The sequence below is a fragment of the Phasianus colchicus genome, chromosome 1, assembly GCF_987193195.1.
Source record: "Phasianus colchicus chromosome 1, bPhaCol1.hap1.1, whole genome shotgun sequence".
NCBI classification, from domain to species: domain Eukaryota; kingdom Metazoa; phylum Chordata; class Aves; order Galliformes; family Phasianidae; genus Phasianus; species Phasianus colchicus.
Genome location: NC_143436.1, coordinates 145,408,548 through 145,425,252, shown reverse-complemented (window position 1 = coordinate 145,425,252; position 16,705 = coordinate 145,408,548). Strand labels below are relative to the sequence as shown.

Below are 16,705 nucleotides of genomic sequence, written 5' to 3'. Positions count from 1 at the left end.
TCTTTGCCTATGGGATGGCTACTCCTACGTTTGTAGCAGGAGCTGAATAAAGATGCGTGCCCACAAGCTCTCTGCCTGGGTCAGTCCCCCAAAACAGGACTTCCCCAGGGCTGAGGGATGCCTTGTGATGGACTCTCTGGGTTCTCAGGCAGTAGCAGAATCATGTCAACTCCTAGCATTATTCCAGCTTACACATTCAATAGAGCCAGAGGCTTGCTTCAGCTCACAGGCTTAGCCCCATTCCCTCAGCTTGCTGGATGCTCAAAAGCCTGGCACATTGTCAGGGCTCATTGCAGATCCCCAGGCTTTGCTCTGGGTTAGGAACTAAGGCAAAATGAGAAGCTGAGCAAGAAGAATTCGGCTGATTTTCAGCTAAGCAGCTTCTCACCACAGAGGCTTACACAAAGGCATTTATTTCCCAGGAAGTTGTCACTGGATTTCCTTTTAAATTAAATTACAATCTTTCAAAGAAACGGGAAATTCCCCTTTTCTCCATGAATTACTGATTCTTTCCAGGCTTTCCCCACACCACACACACAGGGCTGTGACCCCAGTTGAAGATTTCCATCACCCCAGACCCAGGCAGCGCATGAAGCGGGCTGCACAAAGCAGCAGGAGGGATGCAGAGGTGCTGGGGTCCATGTGAGGGGCTGCTCTGAGGAGCCAGCCTTTGGAGGAGTTAATGGAATCCTGGTTGCGCCCATAACCAGGAATCTAAAGCCAAATCAAGAGGGGGAAAACAGCCACCTCTGCCCCCACCTCTGCTGTGCCAGCTGAAGGAAAGCCCAGCAGCGCTCTCAGCGCGCCCATCCCGGCCTCCTGCTCGCAGGGGCAGGACAGCCTGTCAGCCTGACACTGCCGGGCTCCTGGGGTTTACAGACTCCTCAGTGTTACCCCAAGCAAAACCACAAGCCCATAAAGCAGCCTTTTCAGTAAAACCTTCTGCCGTTTGCCTGAAGCCAACACATCACTCGTTTAAAAAGGAAATAAAAAGAGCCCATTCCCCCTTGGGAAGCATCCCTTCCCCAGCGCTCTCTCCTGGCTCAGGCCTGGTGGCTCTGCAGGGCTCTGTGGAGGCCGCAATCTTCACACCTTGCACATGGCAAAGCCCACTGGTCCGAGAGGAACCTGCTTGAGCAAGGACTGCAGGAATGACCACCTGGCTTCAATCAGAGCTCTAAAGCCATGTAGGATGGCTCCTACTCACTCCTGACCCCCCCACCTCTTGGCTCCTGCTAAGGCCCCGCCATTTGCTAACAGGGCAGTGTGCAATGGGTTCTTCTCTTACGGGCTCACACTGCCCCAAAACTACTTGCTGGAGGTTTTGCTGTGGATGACACAGTTGGAATCACACTGTGTTTACAGGTGGCAGGTCAGAGGAGATGTCACCTTCATTTTTCTTATTGAATTGCTGAGAAGAACAGAATCAAACTCCAAGTCCGTCAAGGCTGAACCGCGATAACACCGCAATAAATACAGCAGCAATATCTCAGTGTGAGCAAAAAGTGGCAACTTCAAGCTGCAGCTTATTCACAATATGGGAGACGAGCTCTGGCAAGAGTTACACAGCCATCAATGCATGCATCATAGGGCAGGAGTGTAGCAGAAGCAAAAGTCTGCTGACAGCACAGTAAACAACAAGCTGAAGACTGAAACAAGATCTACAACACCGTGGAATACAGATTTTGGAAGCTGGCACTTAGCCTATACTATGAGCTGAAATCTCGTTGCATTTTACATCTATTTTAACTGAGTATACATCTTCGGAATGAAAAACTCAAATTGCATTTATAGTGCAATTTTCTGAGATGCATTCACATGAGGAAAAAAGAGTATTTCCTTACCTCCCTAGCAACAGCAGAAGAGACTGATGTTCATGCCATGTGAAAAAGGAACAGCACAGGGACAGCAGCAGACATCTCCAAAGTGCAGAATATGAAAACAAAGCTAATGGGAGAGAAAAACAGTCTGCCATGCTTCCTCAGGACCTAAACCCCACAAGGTGCCCTGAATAGAGGCAAAGAAAAAGATTTCAGAAAATCTCAGGTACTTCCCAGTTCATCACTGAAGTGCCAACAGACAGCGCTTATGGAACAGCTGAAAATTGACAGTGTGACATCCTGCCTCTCAAGTCACAATTCTTTTACATATGTCAATGAACCAAGCCCAAGAGGACTTGTCTGATGGGAAGCTTGACTTCAGATCCAAGGTTAAGTGTACCAAACTAACAATCAGGACAAAACATCTGTTTCTCTATGAGTAGCCACTAAGACAATAATTTTGAAGTCTGTGTTTCAGCTGAACACATCTTTTAGTATATCCAAGCTTCAAAGACAGAAAATAATTCACAGTTACATTAAAAAAAAAAAAAAAAAAAAGAGGCAAACATCCTCAGAAGTTTACTTGCAAGGAAAATCAACCAGTACTTTGCCAGCTGTAGGATGCTCTTGGGGTGCCACAGTAGTGGGCTGGGGGGGAAGCAGAACAGACCTTGGGACTGTTCACTTTGTCCACAGAAGAGCTGTCAGGATACACAGAACTGGTGCTCGCTCAAGGCAGCCGTGCTGGCTCCTGCTCTGCTGGAGAGAGGAGCGTTTGCCACATGGAAGCAGAAAACATTGGCAGGGATATATCTTCAATTTCCAAACTTGAAAAGGAGTAGTGCAAGCAGGAAAAATAAAAAGCAGAGTGGGAAATGACATTCACCTTGTTGCTCTGATTTTACTTTAAGACACTAACCCTATGGTTTTGGGTGTATTTGGAAGGCACAGGGCTTTTTTGTTGTTTTTATTTTTAATTACTATTTGTTTGTTTGTTTACAGTGGGCACAAAGCAAGGTTAGAGGTAACTTCCGAGCCTCAGATAAGGAAAATGCATGTGTGTCCATCACATGTGGGCTGGGATGAGGATGAGCAAGGACTCCCTAGAGGAAGACACTAACACTGTATGTTTTACACATATGCATATATATACATGAATATGTTGTTATGTACAGATACACTGAGAAAAGACAGTGAGAGAAGCCTGAGCATCCCTTCAAGGAAGATGACATTTCTTCTAAAGCGATGGACACTGCTAGTTCCCCAGCCCTAGGGCAGGTGAAGCTCGTGGTTCATGCTTGACCCAAGCTACAGCAGACTGTATCTGCTGTATTTGGAAACTTTCCTTTCTAGCATCTGTTAAAAAAAATTATTAGCAGGTGTTGAAAAATGTGTCCTCCAAACGAGAGATCCAGAGCCAAAATACCAGAGGGGAAAAAGTCATTTCTTGACAACCGCCTGACTCCAGGGCTCGATGAGACAGAGAGACAATCTGCTGCCATGGGAGATGCCAGATAGAGGAGGGAAACGCAGCACCTCAAGTAATTAGTCTAATTTTTTTGAAGCTACAAGTGGCAAGGGCCAATTCCTTGCCTCTGTGAAGTTATAAGCCTGGCAGTCCCCTCTTGTGCTGTAAAAGGGTCCTAGCAGCGTGCAGGTGATCAAAGGGGGCTTGGCTACCTACACACCTCCCAGAGTAACCAACTGAGGGCATTTAACATTTGCTGTGTGGATGGCACACTGCTATGTAAATATACCCCAGCAAACCCAGGAGAACAAATTCTTAGGTGCCACGTCGTTACACACACACACAAATAAAATGAGCTGATATAGAATAAATATGCAGATGTCTATGCCTATGCCTATCCCAGCCTCCACTACAAGGTTATTGCATTACCGGTGTGTTGACATAAAAATGCAGTTTTATAGGTTACATCTAAATAGAAACGTGTGAGAAGGGATTTTGTTTTGGCTACCGCCCAATCTCTCGTTATAATTGCTGTTTTTACTACCACAGCTCCTACCACCACCACAACGAACTGGGAGCCCCTTGTTTCTACCCAGCAAGAATGATCCAGGTCTAAAAACACAGCCAGTGAAAGAGGGAGAGAGACAATGTGATTTCTGCAAGGTGGTGCAGCAGGACAGCAGCGTCACAATTGCTGCTGCTCTGCTCGGTGTTTTGCAGCAGAGGCAGCAGTGGTAACTGGCTCTGGTGGCCACAGCCATGATGGCAGAGGGGCCAGCAGCCTCATGTGTGTAGGCCAGTGTCATGGTTTAATGTTTATCTGTCACGGAGTTAACTAGATCAATCTATGCCCGTGACAGCTAGCCAGCTGGGCCTAAAGAAGGCACAACATCTTCCTCATTTCCTCCATTATGCAGGTGTTGGCAGCAAGGCTGGGACACTTGCCACCAGTAGTTCTGCTAGGGTCACAATGGGTGCTTATGGATACAGTTCTCTGCCCAGTGCATGGGTGATTTAACCATGCCTCCTGCAACAGATCAGAGGGAAGGCTGATATTTCTTAGACATGGGAGAGAAAAGGCCTTCTAGCTTCCAATAAGGGAATTATTTCTTCTTACAAGAGCCATGTTGGTTTGTCTTGAGGGCGCTGTTAGGATTAGCTGAGTTAGCAATCCATATTGTCAATTAAAATGTAATGTTGTCCCAAAGAGACCCAAAATAAGATTCACAAGCAAGAATAACTAGGTTTGCAAAATGGTAATCGGCAGCAGAAGCATCATTTAGGAAGGAGTCCATTTAATGATCCTGCTCAGCTTTTGCCTTTGGGTAGACATTGGCATCAAGCAATTTGCATAGACACAGCTCCCCAAAAAATGCTTCAGTTCACACACCCCACACACACCCTTCTTGTTGCAGTGCTCCAAACACCTCTGGGTCCTCCAGAGCCCCCGTTTCCCAAAGCACCCCTCCCAAAGGCAATGGGGTGCATGAAGATACAGTTTGCCAGAATACAAATGCAAGCTTGGAATACAGCAATACAGATTTGGCTTTTCAGTGTAGCAGATCATGTTATAATTTCTGTGCTCATAGACAGACTTGAAGTTTCAGTAGTGCTTGGCTAAAAGACACCATCCCGATAGCTGAGTGTCAGCTGCACTGAAGTGTAGCCTGCGACCAGTTACTGGCCCTGCTCAGCTACATATAATATTCCCCACCACTCTGCCCCTGCCACAGCACCCCTGGAGTCAATGACAGCTGCAGGCAGACAGCATCCCTCGGCAAGGCAGAACTGCAAGTCCTCAGGAGTCAGTGTATGAATACATGTGGGGTGCATAAGGGATTGCTAATGCATTGCATATCCCCACAGATCACTTAAATAAATTGGTGACAATGACATCAGCAAGAAGGAACTGGGTGTCACCCTAAACATCGAGACCCGTTAGCTAAGTGTGATTGTCATTGCACCACATCCTGCAAACCTTCCTCGAACTGAAGAACACTCACACAGCACGCTGCAGAATTTGGTTGCACATATGTGTGCTGCACCCCTTCATGCTTGTAAGGATTTCTTTAACACGGCAGGTGAGGGAGCCCTGTGGCTCCAGGTGCACAGTGAGCCTGTAAACCCGGTCATCCTTCATGTCACCATACCCTCATGTCACCCACACACGTGTCCCCAGTGTCACCGGGGAGCTTCCCTCAGCCCCACGGCCTTGCCAGGCTGCATCTGGGCTGCCCTGGGCCTGGCCCTGCTCTGTCACAGCACTGGGCAGTTGGCCACAGCCATGCTTCAGGCAGCCCAAGGTGGGCCCAGGATGGGCAGTGCAATGTGATTTGACCCTGCCTTCTCTGAAATTCAGGGTTACGTTTTTAACAGAATGCTCTTTCTCATAGCTTCCCTCCCCTCCTTTTAATCTGATGGACCCTACAAATGGGCACCGTGCAGTTCTTAGCTCCTATCTTGCCTTGGCAGATAAGCAAGCGTGACAGAGAGGATGCGGAGCCTCAGTCAGAGCAAGCCCAGGTGGTGTGGTGATGAAAATAAAGTGGGTGCCATGAAGCAGGCTGCTCCTTGACTGTGTGTCTGCTGCCAAACAGACACTGGTGGCACCCCACAGCCAAGCCTGTCCTTGGAGAGCTGCAAGGACATGATCTGAGGGTGTCAGCATGAGACTGATGCCAGTGTGGAGGGGAGAGCATGTCCATTGGCTGCAATTACAGCAATGGCCTTTCTCTGGGGCTGACACAAAGCAGAACTGCAGCAGCCGAGGCGAGAATAAACTCCTGCTTTACGGTGGCTTGCTCCACTGAAATTTGGCTATAAAATGCTGCAAAATCCCGCTTGCCTGTCTTCTTCACTGCCACTACGAACACTCAGTGCCCTCTGCAGCTCTGTGGGTGGCCTCAGGATCTTCCCATTCCCTGCTCGCCAGCCAGGAGCAGCCCCATGGGGGTTGCATGCACCCAGCCCCAATCCCAGCTCAGTGCTGCTAGTGGGCTGGTGCCCTGGGCACTGCCAGCAGGAAGTGCCCCATGCACAGCCTGAGAACTGGCGTGGTCTGCATCCTCTTAGGGATGAAACAACAAACACATCCAGCACCTGAACCTATGGAGAGGAACGCATATCCCAACAAAGAAAACAGGGGAAGAAAGCTCTCAGTAAAACCCTCTCGGCTGGGTGGTGGCACCATGGGAAGCAACTCGAAGCTCCCACTGACCATACTTCTAAAGGAGACTTTTTCTTTGGGGGATAAAGGCTCCAGGGCCTCCAGTTCTGTGCAGTGCAGTAGTGACACTGGGCTTCCACAAGCTGCTCTGGAAGACATCACAACCCAAAGGCCAGAGGGAGGAGGGTCAGGCTTTTGGAGTGTAGGCAGCAAGCCCATCCTAGGGCCAGCACCCAGGCTGAGTTGAATCAGCCTGCGTTCATTTGTGGCTTGAAAGGGGAGTTCTGCGTCACTGTGGAGAGTCTGCGCTTTTGTGGGATTCAAATATTCCTTAATTAGGTGTTGTCTCTTGCAGAATGAAAAGAGGGCTTTTATTTCATCTTACTTTACAGTTTTAATTTACTCCCTTTGCGTTTAATAACTGGGTAGGGACACGTTAGCAGCTGCTGTACCACATTTTGCAGTACTTACACCGCCGACAGCCGTGCAGCCCCAACCTTCCGCCCCCATCCTCCACCCGAGTGGTGACGGGGAAGTCCCAGCAGCCCCTCCGGCTCCAGAAGGGTCCCTCCGAACCAACTCTCCTCGCCCGGCTCCAGAGGCTGCCGGGCGGGGCGCTGAGGGTGAGACGGGACGGGATGGGCGTAGGGAGCTCGCCCCGACGGCAGCCCCCGGCCACACCACCAGGTCCGGGCTCAGTGGAGTCGTCCCATGGCTCTCCTCGGCCTCAGGCAGCAGGTGGGGCCGTTTGCGCCCACCAGCTCGCGTCTGTCGTCGGAACAACGCGATGCGCGTACCCTCCCTTAACTACTGAAAATAAGTCGCAAAGCTCGATCGATTTCAGCCGCCGTTCTCCCCGCGCCGAGTCCCGGCCACCTGTTGTACATTTCCCCCGTTGTTACAGCCTGTTTGAGGACGCACAGACCGCGGCGGTCCGTCTCACGGCTCACGAGAGCCTGACCACGCTCGGGGGCAAGCGGGGAGTCCCGGCTGTTTGCTGGGGGGCTCCCCGCGCCCATCTCACTTCTCCATTCCCAACGGGAAGACCCCTGCCTTATGTCTCCCTCGACCCAGGCCCAGCCCGGCTCCGGGCGGCCGCCCCGCAGCTGCAGCGCTCTCCCGCAGCCCCCGGTCTCTCCCTTTGTCCCGGTGCGGGTGACCCACTTCCTTTTCTCGCCTTTCCCGCTCCCCTCCGTCCCCGCCTCCGCCCCGGGAGCCGCCGCCGGCCCCGCTCCTCCGCGGCAGGCTCGGGGCGGGGGGGCCGCTGGGCCGGGGGGGCCGTGCCGTGTTTGTTTTCCTTCCCCCCCCCCCGCCCCTACCCGCCCCGATCTCTAGATTAAGACGTGAAGATTACACTTTTATTGTGGCGGCCGAATAATACCACGAGTCAACACAGACGGCAAACAAAAGTGCTTGTAGTACATGGCCAACCCCGCTGGGAACCGGGCTGCGGGCTGCTGCAAAAATCAAGCTCTTCAGTGCTAATTACAAATAAATGATGATGTGCTCACTAAGTAATTGATTTAATGAAGTTCCTATGAAACTATTAAAACCGGGTAGAGGTCAGCGCGGAGACGCCCCAGAGCGCCCATTGAGGGATGTTTAACTCCGCCAATCTCCTCGGAAAGACATCGGGGCTAATAGGTGAAGTCACAGCTGTTCCGGCTGACTTTTGCAGCAGCGGCCTCCCCGAGCCCGGCCCGAGGACACGGCCGGGCGGGCGGACCCCCGGCACAACCCCGCGAGCCCCATCCCCTGCCCGGGGGCGGCTACCGCCCCCCCGTCCCGTCCCGTCCCGTCGGGGCCGCGCTGGGTACTCACTCGCTCGGCCCGGCCGGCCGCCCGCACCTCGGCTGTCCCCGGCCCGATTAACGAGGGGGGGAGCGGAGCTCTGAACTTGTGCCTACTGCTGCGGGGCGGCCGGAATTCCACCCCCCGGGCCAGGCCCCCCCCCTCCCTCCCGCCCGCCCGCACTTCTTCGAGAAACCGAAGCTGGGACGCAGGTAGGGTGCTGGGAGGATTTGGCAGGGCGCCTGGAAGGGGATGTGTGCCCATTGCTACTTGAAGGGTTTTCTTGTTTGAAAGGCCGGCCGGGGCCCCGGGACGGGCTGTGTGAAAGAAGAAGGAGGAGGAGGAGGAGGAGGGGAGGGGGGGGGGGGGGGAAACACAGACATTAAAAAGAAGAAGAAAAAAATAAAACTAAAAAAAAATCCGGCGATTGGATTTCCCGGCCCCGCGCCCGGCTCTCCCCCCTCGGCCCCTCTCCGCCGTCGCCAGGTGCCCCCGGCACGGCCCCGCGCGGGGGGGCGGCGGTCCCAGGCTGGCAGCCGGGAGGGGGGGGCCGTCCCTCTCCACCTGCACGGGGAGCCCCCGAGCCGGGAGAGGGCAGAGCTGCAGTCACTGCCCCTGGGGGGCGGGGCGACTAGCAGCCCCCAGCACACAGCCCCCGACGGCAGGGTCCGGAGACATGGGGGGTGCCCGAACCCATCCGGTTATCCTCGCAAAATCAGCGCGAGGCACCGTTTGCTCGCAGGATTTCGGGAAACGGCCGCCGATCATCTTTTTTTTTTATTTTATTTTATTTTTTTTTATTTTTCGATTTTTTTTCGGGTTTGGGATGGGATGGGAAACGACTAATTTGAAACAAACGAAGCTCGCCCGCCCCTCGTTTGCCAGCCGGGCTACGGGGCGGCATCGGGCGCGACGCTTCGTTAAGGGCCTTGTGCTCTCGAAAAGCCCCTTTTCGCGACGTCGTTCAGCGTCCGACGGTCGCTGTTGCGGCTCCTTTCTCAGCGGTGCCCACGGGCAGGGAAAGCCCTTCAGGCTGAGCGAACGTTTGTCGGCGGGGGGCGGCTTCCACCTCCCGTGTAAGACGCGCGTTCTCGGGACGGCAGGACGGGCGCAGCCCCAAAGCAAACAGCGGCCCCCAGGCACAAACGGAGCATTGTGCCGCGGCTCCCCCCGCTGCCCGCTGCCCGCTCCCCGCCCGGTGGGTGCTGCCCGCGGCCGGGCGCTGCCGTTCCGCTCCCGAACCATTGTCTGCGAGTGATGCCACGCGGTCAAAGGGAGAGGGGAGGGCGCTTGTTTCCAGGCTCCCGAGACAAACGAGTCCGCCTTTCATCCTTTAAGACGAGGTTTAAATGTCACCTCCACGTCTTTCACGGACGGGGGCGACCCTTCAAAGCTCTCCGTAATAAACGGCCCTTATTAAACGCGTCCCCGCCTGGGAAAGCCGAGGGCCGAGGGGCCGGGCCCGAGCCGTACGCGCCGTCGGGGCCCCGGAGCGGGGGCTGCGGGCCGGGCCGAGCCGCCGCTTTTTGTGGCGTCTGCGAGTCTGGGGCGGGCGGTGCCGGGGTGCGGGCTGCATGCTAAGGGATCCCGCGGGCGGCCCGGCAAAGGAGAACAAATCGCTGACAAAGGAGGGCCCTTCCAGCCCAGCGCCGTCGTTAGGGCAACCAGCGGGCATTCGCCCCATAATAAGTTCCACTTCAAAGGGTCCCCCATTCAGCGGGGGCCGCGCCGCACTTTTATGAAGTCGGCGCTTTTTCACGCGGCGGAATCATCTGTTTGGTTATTTTTCATCGTGTTTATTTTGCGCCATTCACCCAGCACTCGTATTAAATAAACACGGGACAATCGCTCTGCAAATAACGGGGCTGAGGTGGGAAATAAGGGGGGCAAAGAGGAGGGCGGGAGGGGGGGGCATCGCCCCGCGTGCGTGTGTTTGTTTACGGCCGAAAATACGGAGGGAGGGGGGAAGGAGGGCAGAAATATGGGGGGTTCCGATGAAGCCGAAAGCTGCCGGCGCTAACGCGGCGTGACACCAAGGGTCGCCGCAACTGTATCTTAATAGAGTGTCGCGAATCGCGGTGCACCGCTCCGAACGCGGCCGCTCCGCTGCGCCCATCGCCATGGCGATGCCCGAGCCGCGGGGATCGGCGGGACGGCGGCGGGGCTGCGGGGCCGTGCGGGAACGTGGGGAGGGTGTACGGGTGTGTGTGTGTGTGTGTGTGTGCGGGTGGTTGTATAGGTGAGCGCTGCTAAGCGAGTGCTGTGCGAGGGCACACCTCGCCGCCTTCCCCTCGCCCCGTACCGTCTCCCACAGCCCTCGGTCCTCCCCGTCCGTCCCCCATCCTCCCGCAGCATCCCGGCAGAGGGATGGCTGACGAAGGGAGCACGTCTCTTCCATGCTGCCGGTCCACGCGGTGTCACCGATGGGCTCCGGGCCGGGCCCGGCCGCTACCAGAGACTCCCAACGCGCCGGGGTTGGCCGAGAGGTTTTGGGTGCGGGGCCGGGAACGGTGCGGGTCGGCGCAGGACACGGGGACACGGGGAGGGGAAACGCGTTGTATGCTCCATGCAGGGCGCTGCCCATTGTCCGACGGCTTTTATCTTTTATATTTCCCATGAATGATTCATGCCACAGTGGCTTTGTGTCGCTCTCCTTTCACCAGAAACTTCATTAGGAGAGCTAAGTTTTCCCATTGACGGGAGCCTCATTTGGGAGCTCTCTTCTGCTCCTCGCGTTGGTCATTGTCACAGTGCCGCTCGGGGCCGCTCCCCGCAACCTGCTGCACCGCGCCGCGTCGAGGTGGGGCTGTTCCCGGCGTTCTGACCGCTCGTCTTCGAGCATAGACGCATTCGATGGGGGTAAAAAGAAAAAAAAAGAAAAAAGAAAGAGGAATAGAAATAATAACAAAAAACATCCTAGGCTCGTTGCAGTCATATCTGGTATTAAAATTTAAAGATTAAAAATAATAATAATAATAAAGGAAAGGAAAAAGAGAAAAGTATCTCCCTTCGGCTCCGCGTGGCACTGCGCCCGGAACGGCGCTGAGGCTGCGGGAGGGCACGGCCGGGAAGATCTCGATTTATTAGGACCATTACTATTCCTGATGATGATTATCATTATTGTTATCATTCCCATCGAAATATTCACATTGAATTTATCGGTGTGACGCCGCGATTTTGCTGTTCCGGGAGATAACAGAGGAAAATCGGTGCCGGACCTCCCCCCCGTCTTACCCCCGCACCCCGGGTCGCCCGCGGCGTCCCTCGTGGGAGTGGGACGCGGAGCCGCGGGGGGAGGGGGTGAGAGGACGGGCGGGAAGGGAAAGCATTGCCTCTCTCAGCCCCCCCAGCCGTGCCTGTGCCCACCTGCAGAGCAGCACTTCGGGCTGTCAGCGAGCTGTGCGTGACGCGTGGGAACGCGCCGCTCAGTCACAGTGCGGGGGGACCTTTCCTGCCTTTCTTTTTTTTTTTTTTTTTTTTTAACGGGGCTTACAGAGACCGGTTATCATTTTTGTTAATTGCCGTTCTTTTATTCGGGAGGTGCCGGTGTCACGGAACGGGGGCAGGGCCGTGACCCCCCTCTCAGCGGCGGGGAGATGCGCAGACACCGAGAACTCCGTTTGCAAACAGCGCGGGGATCGATAGAGGAAAGGTCCGCGCCCCACCTCGCCGGCCGCTATTGGCTCAAACGGGCTTTGAAAAAAAAAAAAAAAATCATTCTCAAAAATAATAATATTATTAAAAATATTTCCTTAAAAAGCAGGTTAAAAAAAAAAAAAATCAAATCGTATCAATTGAGCAAAAACGGTTTTCTCTTCCGCTTTTTCGTTTGTCTTAAAGCGACGCCCGCTCCTTTCAGCCCAGCACAGCGCAGCACCGCGGAGCCAACGCGGAGATCCCGGAGCACCGAGCTCTGCCACCACCGCACTGCGGGGGGGTGGGGAGGGGGCAGGGGGAGAGCGCAGAGTCGGGTCTGGTAGCGGAAAACGGGGAGGTGATGGGTGGATCCAGAGCGCAGCGCCTCACAGCGCGCCCGCAGCCGGTGTGAGCCACGCAGCTCCGCGCTCCGGCAGGAAAGATAAAAAATAATAATAATAAAAAAAAGGAAACGAGGATGAGGGAAGGTGGGGGAGAGGGGGGTGTGTGTGGGGGGGGTGATGTCAGAAAAGAAATTAATTCCGCGGTACAAAAGAATCGCGTTTGCGCACACGTTATTGACAATGATAAAACCAAACAAATTTCACGCACCGAACACATTTCCACAAGCCCCGGGGGGGAACGCGGGGAGAGCCGCCCCCCCCCCTTCCCCCTCACCCCCCCTTCCCGACGGCCCCAGAGGACGAATGGAGCTCCGAGGGCCCCGCGGATCACTCCCCACAGAGGTGCGGGCGCGGCGCGGGGCTGCAACCCCCCCCATAGACACGAAACAAAATGAGAAGTGCCAACCCCCCAGTGCCGCCGGTGCGCGCCGTCGGGGCTGCGGGGGGGGGGAGGAAGGGGGGGAGGCTGAGCCGAGGGAACAGCACCTGCCCCAGCGGGACGGGAAGCATCGCCATCATCGGCTCCCGCGTTCTTGCTGGTATTTTTTCCCAATTGCAACGAATGTTTCGCAGCGTCATCCCCGGTGTCAGACGGCAGCGGGTTCCTCTCACGCCCCGGTGTTTTGCGGGAGCCGTAGGCACGCAGAAGGCGGAGGAGCGGTACCGAAGCACCGCATCTTTTGTCCCTACAGCCGTGGTACAGCGGAGGGAGAGAGGTACCGACCGGGTCGGGTCGGCTCAGAGGGGAAAGAGAATTACACAGAGCTGCACTGCAGGAGGCGAAAAACGGCGTTTATTTTGCAGCATTCAGCATCTCCCCAGGCCGGCTGCGGGGCCGGCAGCGCTGCTGCATTCGGCCACAAACCTGCCCCCCTCCCCCCCACCCGGCAGTGGGGGCTGCGGTGAGGCTGGGGGGGGGGGCGGGAGGGGGCGGGAGCCGCTCCTGGGCCGGGGCTCAGGAGGCATCAGGGCTGGGGGAGCTTAGAGGATGAGAGGGTCTCGGCTGGGATGGAAAATGAGGGGAGCTCATGGACGGGGGGGAGCCGTGCCCGCTCGCAGCCTGCGTGCCAATCCCCCCCCCTCCTCCCCCCACGGCCGCCTGAGCCCGGGGCACCTCCTGGTCCCGCACCCCTGCGGTGGGTGGCACAGTCCGGCGTGATCCGTCCGTACCGAAATGGGACACAACCGTCCGAGTCTCTTTAATTAAATTAGTGCCCGTACAAACACCATAGGGTTTCGTACACGGAATAAATAGCGCGAGTCAAACCTGACGGCTTTCCCGCAGCCCTAGGGGGCGGCCCGGCCCCCCGAGGTCCTGCGGGGCCCGTCCCCCTCGGAACCCGGCGAGGCGGAGCGGCTGGGAGGGCTGCGCGGCCGCCTTCCCCCCCCGGCCTGGCAGACGTACCACTCGCTGAGGTCGGTGACCGGAGGGGACAGGGCGGCGGCGCGGGCGCGGGGCGGCTCGGGTGGGGGCTCGGCGCCGGGGGGCAGAGGGCCGTCGGGGGGTCCCGGAGCGGCGTAGCCCGGGGGGGCGGGCGGAGGAGAAGGAGGCGGCGATTTGCAGTGGATTTTCATGTGCTTGCGCAGGGAGCTGGGATGCGTGTAGGACTTGTCGCAGCCGCGGATCTTGCAGTAGTAAGGCTTGTCGCTGGTGTGGACGTGGGAGTGCTTCTTTCTGTCGCTGCTGTTGGCGAACTTCCTGTCGCAGCCGTCGAATTCGCATTTGAAGGGCTTCTCTCCTGCCGGCAAACAGCAAGCTGCTGGTTAAAGCCCGGCCCCGTGTTCCCCCCGACCCGGCGGCAGCTCCGTACCCTCTTCTACACCCAGCAGCCCCGGGGCTGCTGCGAACGGAGCATGGAGGCTGTGAAGACCAAAAATGAAAACCAAAACCAAAAGAAACATAAAATCCAACCGCTGACCTCCAGGCAGGCCTCCAGCTCGTTTGCTCGAGGCAAACCCTTCATTAGGACTCTAATGACCAAACCCACACAATGTATAGCAGCATAACCTCCTCGAGTGTTCCACCCCGAGCCCCCAGCAAAACGCTGCAGGTTGGGAACAGGCTTAGCATCTCTCTGGGCACAAAGTTCGAGGCATCACCCCATGCCATCCCATGCCATCCCGCATCAGGGCAGCCAGCAGACCCTTCTCCCCTTTGCACCAGGGGATGCTCTTCACCACGGTACAGTGGATTTATATTGGTGCCAACACACAGTTTCTGTAAGCACACACACAGCCTCCACTGCCCACCACCACATCGGGGGCTGTGCATCCCTCGAGGAACCCTCTCCCCCGGCCCCTCGAGGGGTGCACAGCCCACGGAGAACTGAGTGCAAGCAGCAATCCCCTCTTCCCCCCCCCCCCCCCCACCCCCCGCCAAGCAGATAAACAACGCATAAATCAATGAAACTTTGCTTTCCCAAAGTGTCCTCCGAGGAATAGCAGTTGTCCGCCGCCATAAATCCCAGCTTTGTTGAGAAATGAAAAATAAAGGAAAAGAGAAGGGGAGAGAGAAGGGGGGGAGGGGGAAGGAAAAAGAAAAAGCTCTGAATGCTGCTCGCACGCAGCCCAAAAGGTCTCTTCAAATAGAGGAGAGCCGCTCCCCGAGAGCCCCGACGGGGCGGTTTCGGCGGAGAGCAGCGGGAGAAGCGGAGCCTCCGTTGTGCCCCGACGTCTCCGTCCGTCCTCAACCCGCTCCGCCTCGGGGCTGCCGCTGCGGGCGGAGCGGTGCTCTCGAAAGAGGGGGGTTGGTACGAGGGGGGGGGAAAGGGGGTGGCGAGCACGTGCGCGTCCGTGTGTCTGTGCGTCTGTGTGTCGGGGCGCGCCGTCGGATTACTTATTCATGACAAAGTCACATGTCCGACGGCACGTAGGGAAAGAGGGGAGGAAAAAAAAAAAGAAAAAAAAAAAAGCCACACACACACAAAAAAAAAAAAAAAAGGACGGGAAAGGGAGAAAAAAGGCGAGGCCGGGAGGGGCGGAGGCACACCCACCTGTGTGAGTCCGTTTGTGGATCTTGAGGTTCTCCGACCTGGCGAAGACTTTGCCGCAGCCGGGGAAGGGGCAGGGGAAGGGCTTCTCGCCCGTGTGCACGCGGATGTGGTTGATGAGTTTGTACTTGGCCTTGAAGGGCTTGCCCTCGCGGGGACACTCCTCCCAGTGGCACACGTGGCTGCTCTGCTCGGGCCCGCCGACGTGCTCCACGGTGACATGGCCCACCAGCTCCGGCATGGTGCCGAACGTCTTGGAGCAGGGCGTCCCTCCGCCCGGCGGCGGCTCGCCGTCGATCCACTTGCAGATGAGCTCCTGCTTGATGGGCGGCCGCATGTAGCGCAGGAAAGCTCCCGCCGCCCCGACGGGCCCGCCCGGGGGGGGCGGCTGCCCGCGGCCCGCTCCCAGGCCCAGCCCGCCGGAGCCGTAGCCCTGCAACGCCGCGGGGCCGTAGTGCGGCTCGGCGCGGCCGTACGGCTCCGGCCGCATCTGCCCGTTGAGCGGCGGAGGCGGGAAGGCGGCGGGGTGCGCGCCGTCGGCGGGGCCGTAGGTGCCGGCGGCCGAGATGAAAACGCCGTGGGGCTGCGGGGGCGGGAGGCGCGGGGGGGCCCCGTGCGCGGCGGCGGCGGCGACGGCGGCGGCGGCGGAGGAGGGCAGGTCCCGGCGGGGGAGGAAGTCGCGTCCCGCCGCCCCCCCCGTCGGGCAGCCCGGCAGTGCGGCGGCGGGCGGCGCGTAGGCGACGGCGGTGCTGGCGGCTGCTGCGGCGGCGGCGGCGGCGGCTGCGGGCGCGGCGAAGGCGGCGGCGGCGGCGGTGAGCGCCTCGGGGGCGAGCTGGAGCGCGGCGGGCTGCGCCATGTGCTCGGGGCCGAGCGGCGTCAGCGCGCCGCCGGGCTCCGCGTCCCCGGGGTGCGGGTGGGCCGCGCGGGGGGGGTGGCCGTGCGGGGCCCCCGGCCCCGGGAAGCGCGTCATGTGCGGGTGCGGATGGGGCTGAGCCGCTGCCAAATCCGCTAATCTCGGGGTCGGGTTCCTCTTGCTCAAAGGGGGCTCCATAAGGACACGGCCGGGCCCATCTACGTTGGCTGTTGTTATTTTTTTCCCTCTGCCCGCCTTCAAAAACATGTATATATTAAGCGGCTCTTTAACTTCTTTTGTCTGCGCTCCTAACTCCGCGTATCCCCGGCCCCGCTCCGTCCTCCAGCGATTGGCAGAGCGCTCCCCACATTTGAGCTGCACAGTGGGAAATACGGTTCGGACATGGCACCGGAGGGATTGGACGGCTCCCGATGATTGGCAGCGGCCGCCGCCGCGCCATTGGCTCCCTTTCAGGCCGCGGCTCAGCGGGGATCCGCCCCCGCCGCCCCCCGCGCCCCCCCGGAGCCGCACTCGCAAAACTTCGCGCGGGGCCCGACGGGGCGCACCGGACCCCGAC

At 57.5% G+C, this 16,705-nt stretch overlaps 1 protein-coding gene and 1 long non-coding RNA gene across 2 annotated transcripts in view; both read right to left on the bottom strand.

Moving 5' to 3' along the window:
* Positions 1 to 8,386, bottom strand: part of LOC149920101 (uncharacterized) — a 45,223-nt gene extending 36,837 nt beyond the window's left edge. The window contains exon 1 of the long non-coding RNA XR_016461068.1: positions 8,276 to 8,386. This is a non-coding gene — a long non-coding RNA (uncharacterized LOC149920101). The remainder of the gene's footprint in view (positions 1 to 8,275) is intronic.
* A 4,841-nt stretch (positions 8,387 to 13,227) lies between these two features.
* Positions 13,228 to 16,497, bottom strand: ZIC5 (Zic family zinc finger 5). The gene is made up of 2 exons (XM_031613743.2): positions 15,279 to 16,497; positions 13,228 to 14,024 (listed from the first exon to the last, which is right to left on the bottom strand). The coding sequence occupies exons 1-2, from the start codon at positions 16,393 to 16,395 to the stop codon at positions 13,573 to 13,575; spliced, it is 1,569 nt and encodes a 522-aa protein (XP_031469603.2). The 5' UTR covers positions 16,396 to 16,497; the 3' UTR covers positions 13,228 to 13,572.
* Between the last annotated feature and the right edge of the window lie 208 nt (positions 16,498 to 16,705).

Excerpts from the sequence above, each read along its gene's own strand:
- ZIC5 (XM_031613743.2), bottom strand. The coding sequence starts at position 16,395 with ATGTTTTTGAAGGCGGGCAGAGGGAAAAAAATAACAACAGCCAACGTA. Across the intron at positions 14,025-15,278 it reads CCACAAACGGACTCACACAG|GAGAGAAGCCCTTCAAATGC; the intron begins GTGGGTGTGCCT and ends GTTTGCCGGCAG.